The sequence below is a fragment of the Austrofundulus limnaeus genome, unplaced genomic scaffold (assembly GCF_001266775.1).
Source record: "Austrofundulus limnaeus strain Quisiro unplaced genomic scaffold, Austrofundulus_limnaeus-1.0 Scaffold239, whole genome shotgun sequence".
Taxonomy (NCBI): Eukaryota; Metazoa; Chordata; class Actinopteri; order Cyprinodontiformes; family Rivulidae; genus Austrofundulus; species Austrofundulus limnaeus.
In genome coordinates, this window is record NW_013952641.1 from 538,962 (window position 1) to 545,961 (window position 7,000).

The 7,000-nt window shown below is 41.3% G+C and overlaps 1 protein-coding gene across 1 annotated transcript in view; it reads right to left on the bottom strand.

Moving 5' to 3' along the window:
- klhl29 (kelch like family member 29) overlaps positions 1–7,000 on the bottom strand; it is a gene marked incomplete at its 3' end in the record, with an annotated part of 392,046 nt that overhangs the window by 127,719 nt on the left and 257,327 nt on the right. Inside the window, 1 exon segment of the mRNA XM_014020080.1 lies at positions 4,978–5,124. Within this exon segment, the coding sequence (XP_013875534.1) occupies positions 4,978–5,124 (147 nt within the window).

Here is a 7,000-nt window from a genome sequence, read left to right on the forward strand (position 1 = left end):
ATACATACATACATACATACATACATACATACATACATACATACATACATACATTCATAGCCTGGAAATGCCTTAGAATACCAAAGAAAAAGGCTGGAGAGTGTCACTGAGTAGTGCTGTCTGGGTTTCTCTGCCCTTCCTGTTGCTTCCATGGCCTGACCTTAAATAAGCAGAGATGGTATAATTACATCAGCAAGTTTAGGGTCTTTCTCTTGGTCATCTCCTAGAACATGAGTTAAACACCACAAAAAGTCCAGAAGGCATTTTAATCGGATACCCAAACAACCTCAGTTAAATCGTTTCAATTCAGAGGAGCCGCAGTTCTAGGCAGAGCTCTTACCAAATGACTGAACTTCTCCATCTTCATCTCCATCTTCTACCACTTATGTCCAGTCAAGTCTCAGACAGACAGCACTCTCCCCAGCAACATTTCCCAGCTTGTCCTGGGGGACCCCTGTTCCCAGACAAGAGAGGATACATATCCCCTACAGTGAGTCCCAGGTCTTCCTCTGGGCTTCCTACCAGTGGGACGTACCCAGAACACCTCTAAAGGGAGGYGTAGAGAAGGAATCCTAATAAGATGCCCGAACCACCTCAGCTGACTCCTTTCGATACAGAGGAGTAGCGGCTCTACTCTAAGCTCCCCCCAGATGACAGAACTCCCCACCCTATCTGTGAGGCTGAGCCCAGCCATCCTACAAAGAAAAATATTTTAGTACTTGGGTTCAGGCTTTTGGGACCCTGGGTGAGGATTAAAAAGTAAATAGACCAGTAAGTCTGAAGTTTTGCCTTTCAGATCAGCTGTTTTCATCACAACTGACCAAAGCAATACCCTCATTCCTGAAGGTGAAGCTCCAAGCAGTAAGTACTTCTGCTCCAAATGTCATCATCCATGACCAAGCCATCAATGTCTTTGAACTCCTCCATTTGAGGCAACGACTCATCTCCAACCCAGAGGGAGCATTCCACCTTTCTCTGGATGAGAACCATGGTCTCATACCTAAAGGGGCTGATGCTCATTCTGGCCACCTCACACCCAGCTGTGCATGCTGAAGGTCAAAGCTTAAAGTCATCTACAGAACAGCATTATCTGCATAAAGCAGAGATGAGAACCTGAAGTTACATAAACTAGACTTCCTCCTCACTGTAAATAAAATCATGTTCATGAACACCTTCCAAAAACAAAAGACACAAGGATCAGGCTATCAGACTCTCGTGATTTTTCTATTTTAATGAACTGATCCATAAATCTTTGGCTCAGTTGGAAGAGCTGTGGTCTCCCAGCAAGAAGGTTGCCGGATTGAATCCTGGCTGGGGACCTTTCTGGGCATGTTCCCTCCATGCATGTGTGGGTTTTCTCCGAGTACTCCAGTTTCCTCCCACAAACCAAAAACATGTTAGGCTAATTGATAACTCTAAACTGTCCCTAGGTGTGAGTGAGAGAGTCGATAATTGTTCATCTCGTTTGTCTCTGTAGTCCTGTGATGGATTTGCAACCTGTCCAGGGTGTACCCCGCCCCTCGCACTGTGACTGCTTGATATGGATACCAGCGACCCCCTTGACACTGAAAAGAAGAAGCTGGTTAAGATAATGGCTGACTTGATGGATAAATAATAAATCTCAGAATATTCTTCAAAATTTAGTTAAAAGAACAACAAAAAAAAAACCTCACAGGAAATCTGTCAAAATATTCCTACAAATATTTTTCTTCATCTATTATATTCAACCAAGATTTATCTCCTACTTGTCTTTGCAATAAATTCTGCAGATGCTCCTGTGTTGAGAGGCCCCATCAATTTCTTATAAAGCTTTAGCAAATCTTTTTGTTTTTTTCATTCACATCTTTATGCTGATATAAACATGTACAGCACAGCACACATTTGACTTTCATTCAGTTGCTTTGAGTCTCACTGCAGACCATTCCCAACGCCCAAATGCTCTCCCTGTCTCTAAGTGATGTCCGGGCCCCCATTTCCCGGTGTCATTGGTTGTTAGTGACAGCATAGTGGAGAGAGAAAATTGCATATTATTTACCCAGTGCCTTCAATATGCCACTTTTCCACTCTATAGCCTGCAGCTTACGACTCACAGCACACGCGCAGACACATAAACCTACAAAGACGCATGAGGCTGAGATGAATGTAAACACACCAACTTGGCTCATGGCTTAAGGCTTTTCCTCTCTTTCCTTGCCGAATTATTTTTTTTCCAGCAGTGCTGTGACATTCTGCCCTGACATGTCATTAAAAAGTGTCACAGGTTCTGGGGGAGTGATCTCCGCTATGCTCTGCCTCTGAACGGGCAGACGGGACTGAAGCGAGGGAGGAAGGCAATGACGAGCCAGAGTTGGACCATGCGTATAAACCCAGCCTTCAGGGTCACATCAAATATCTCCTGTGGCATTATGGAGTCAGCCGACTCATTCTTCCTCCTATTCTGTCCTCTCTTCAGGCGGCGGGCTCGCTAGTTTTTTCCAGTTACATATGGGCAGAGGATTTGAGCTTGACTGCGAGCTCAATCACATCACGGCTCCCTGGGTGTCACGGCTTTTTGTGCAGAGACACAAACCACTGGATATCAGATCAGAACACAGGGGCGTAGGCTTTTGCCATTCCACTTTTWAAGTTCTTTTCTGTTTTTCACCTTGCTCTGATACTCCCTATCTCTCTGATGCCCCCCACCTTCTCCCCTAAGGCGAGCTGACCCTGGTGTCTCGTTTCAGGAACCACTGTGGTGGGTTGTTCAGACAACCGGGAAAATTTCTTCCACTTCATCTGACTAACCCACATCTGCACCTCTCCAATAGACTGTGAGATTGGAGAAGTCCACTGGACCGCGCTGACTCTAGGGTCGGCAGGGGGATTTGATATTTTCCWAAAAATTGCTTGTACGCTTAAGAAAATGTGTGACTGTTCTACTTTCCCGCCATGCAAATTTCTGTTTCAGTGCCTTTATTATAAGAGTTTTATCCCAATATCTCGTTGCACAGACTTAGATGCTCTGCACAGCTAAACACCTTCAGATGGATTTCTCCACAATCACTACAGTTCCACATATCAAAAGATAAATGCTAACGGTTTAATCCAAAAGGTGAAAAATCCAAACATTGACGTACGTGCCTCATAAAAGCGTGTGCCAATAAAGTAACATTGATTGCCGAGGCCTGCACTGAATCCGATCCAGCTGATATGAGGCAGTTTCTCCACTTGCTGTTTGATGAGAAGACATTACTTTGGAGCGGAATGATTCTCACGATGACGGCCGGTGCAATTCATCAGATAATCATCTCAACTCCATTTTAAAGCCGCTATAAAATATTTTAAAATCATCCACATCAAATTYATGAACCCATAAATACCTCACAAGCTGATTTTCTTTTCTTTTTTTTTTTTTGTTTTCTCTGCTGGAGTCCATTTACCTTTTCATAAAGACAACGCTTTCACCTTGAGCCTCATCGATCACATGCCGGCTAAAATTTGACCCATTGCACCTATCTGTCAATACCCATCTCAGTGATGTAACCTTCGATTATGGTTAACGGCCTTCAGGAAYACATCTAACACCTGTTTGGACGACAGGAGGAGGATCACGGTTGTCTGYGTTTGATGTTTTTCAGTGCAAAACTGAACCTCACAACTGAAATGAAACTAAGAATAGAGCAGAATCTGAGGGCAAATCACCCCTGGGATTCAGAACAACTGCTGCGTTAGGYTACGTCTTCAGAACAAAGTTGATGAACACTACCAGGAGAGAACAAGGAGCTACTTGTCTGGTTTTTCATGCTGAGCATCGCCTGGAAAAGACAGAACAATTGTTTTAATGCTGCTCTACATACCTACAGGATCTTTGCTGTCAAAGGTAACGAGAGCTTCATCTTGTTTTTGTTTGATGACAAAGGTACAGCATGAACCTACTTTTTTTTTGGGGGGGGGGGGCAATTATGTATTTTCCAGGCACATAGTTCAATTCTATACCACAATCTAGTAAATATGTTACCTGCATTTGATAAGAAAATGTTGTATATGTATCAAAAATAAATTTTCTGAAATTGGCCTCTGTCCCTTTAAGTAAAGTAAAGTAAAGTAAAGTAAAGTAAAGTAAAGTAAAGTAAAAGTTTATTTATATAGTACCTTTCACAGACAGAGGGTCACAAAGTGCTTTACAAAGGTGCTAAGTTATACGGAAAGATAAAACAATAAAAAAACATCAGCAAGCATTAAGAACCTGAAACAATGCTTCAGGGGAGGGGTGCTCTGTGGTTTGGGTGCTCAGTTGCAGACTGAGCTCCAGGGAGGAGCTATGAACTGATGCTGCGTTTCAGTAGTCCTGGGAAGTGGTAATTTCCCAGTTCCCATTGGTAGATTTAAACTGGAACACCCCCTCCAGTGGTAATATTCCACTCGTAAAGTGGAAGAAATGAAACTGCCCCAAGTTTCAATTTCAAGATGGCGGCTACTCGCAGCTTTAGAAAGTTAACGCCATAACTTTTACTATTAATTATCTTTCTTAATTTTTTGTGCATGTTTAATCACTCGCACAAGTAGTGTGTTTTCTGTGTAATACTGTACGTATTAAAATCAACGTTTATTTGCATGACGTAYGTAGTACAGCTCTCTTTTTGTCATTGTTTACATTGTAGCAGTGTTGTAGCTAGGTTAGCTGCAACAATACAATCRYCTGTCGGCTAATTGGAAGGCAGTTTCATATGGTTTGTTGGGAAATGACGTCACTACCATTTATCAATTCCCAGAATACGATGTAAATGGAACGCAGCATAAAATCCAGTGATTTWTACCAGCAGGCATTTAGGCAGYTCCAAGGATTTCTCAAACATGCATGAACAAAGCMACACTCTGGGTATTTTGATGAATGACACTGTAACATGATATAAAGCTTAAAAAGGGTCAATTTTGCATAATACTCCTCTTTAAAAAAACACTTCTTCATTCACCCAAATGTCTTTCATTTTTCATTACCTGAACTCTGGAGTTGGGGTCTTGTTTGATCCATTTGATGACAGTTTCATAAACCAGCTCCTCAGCCTTTGTGTTCAGACTGTCATTGGACAAATACGCCACCAGGTCCTCCTTGGAAACACTCATGATCTCCTCCTGACCGGCCACCTGAAAGAGACCAAACAGRCAAAAACATGTTTTCAGTTCTTTTTCTCATAAAAACAGTGTTTTATTGGAAATATCTGACTCAAGCCAAGGTTAGTTGAAAACAGTTGATCTCAATTTCACAAATCTTGCTCGCGAGATAGACTGTATACCTTACGTGTAAAGATTTTAGGAGAGCCTATGATGAAACTACTCAGTTTCATCATGAGACGCTAAGAGCAGTATTTCTAGTACCAAACCCCCAAACAGAAAACATTCTGTAGAGCGAAACACAAACATTCAATAAAAGTGCTGTCATTTTTTCCCCCCATTTTTTATTATATTTTTAAATAACTGGACTAGCTTTGAAAGTCTCTTTCATCTCCATCAAAAATATGACATAGCTGTGTGATTTCAGAAACCACACAGTGTTGGCTTTGATTTCCCGTCATCATTATGGYTCATGAAACAACGTCTCTGATTGGTGTTTTTCGTTGATACCTTCTAAAGTTCTCCTGAGTGTTTAAAGAAATAACAAAAGATGATGCACACAGATGATAAAAGGAAGAATAACAAATGTTTAGTTAAAACAAAAAGCTGATTGGCATTTATAAAGAAATATATAGTATTTGGGTAATGCAATTTTTTCCCCTAGAAAAGTGGAGTTTAAAAAAATCTCTCTTTCTGAGTTCAGACAATCAAACCATGAGAGGCAAACAGAGAGCACAAACATAAATCAGCAGATAGTGATTTTGGATACAGCAGATCTCTTTGTAACTAGCGCCAGGCACATTGACTTACTGCTGTCTCTCCCACCTGGTAACCTCACAGCAAAGGTAATATATAATGCATAACTTCTTTTTTTGATGTGCGAAGAGAGACAGGCGAGACGTTTTCCCACCTCGTCCAGCTTTTATATTAGGCTAAGCTGACTGTCTCCAGGTTGGAGCCTCATATTTAATGGACGGACCTGACTGAAGCRTTGACCTTCTCATTTCCGCTAACTTTGAGCAGAGGAGCAGGCGATAAATAAAGCAGCTTCCACAAGTGCAGAAATTGGTTTGTGTTAGTCAGCTTTTTTGGCTTAAATTTGTGGATATTAAAACTAACACAATGTCTTACAGTAAGACTGCTCTGTCAAACAGCAAGAATCCCAGGATATCCAGTGCCTAAACAAACTAAACCGAGCAGAAAAAAGGAAGAACATTTGGTTGACTATTTCTTTGTTGTAACAATACTTCTTGGCAATAAATCTTACACGGTTATAAAGTCTGTTTATTTCCCCTTCAATGGTGCCATATTTGAAAGGAAAATGTGTTTTGTGGGTTGAAAATAAGAGTTGAATTAGTGGGTTGCATCCAAGAAAAACTTGCCAAATCTTTTCTGTCAGTGGTAAACAGCTTATTCGGCTATTGATTAGTGTTGGTGTTTTTAGTTTTAGATTCTATTTTGATTCTATTATTGAAGTCTGAAGAATTTTACAATTTATTTGTTTAACAACCAGGGACTTCAGTGGCATGTGGAAGAACCATACACAGTCACAACAGCCGTCTCCTTATACTGCTCGTGTTGGTCACTCTGGAAGAACCAGCATGCCCAAGATGCTCCTACTGGTGTTCACTGGGGTTGAGGTCAGGACTGCAGTCAGACTATTCCATCCTCTCCAGTCCCGAAGTTTGGATGCCCATTTTACAGTCTGTCCTTAAAGGGGCAATATCATGTAAAATCAACTTTTTTGAGTTTTATATCATGTTATAATGTCATACTCTCATAAAAACATGCCCAAAGCCTTGCTTTGACTCATTCATGCATGTTTGAGAAATCTTTCAGCATTTTTAGGCAGCTATGCTGAGGAGCAAAATGACAGGCGGGGACCAGAAACACCTTTTGGGACCAGAAA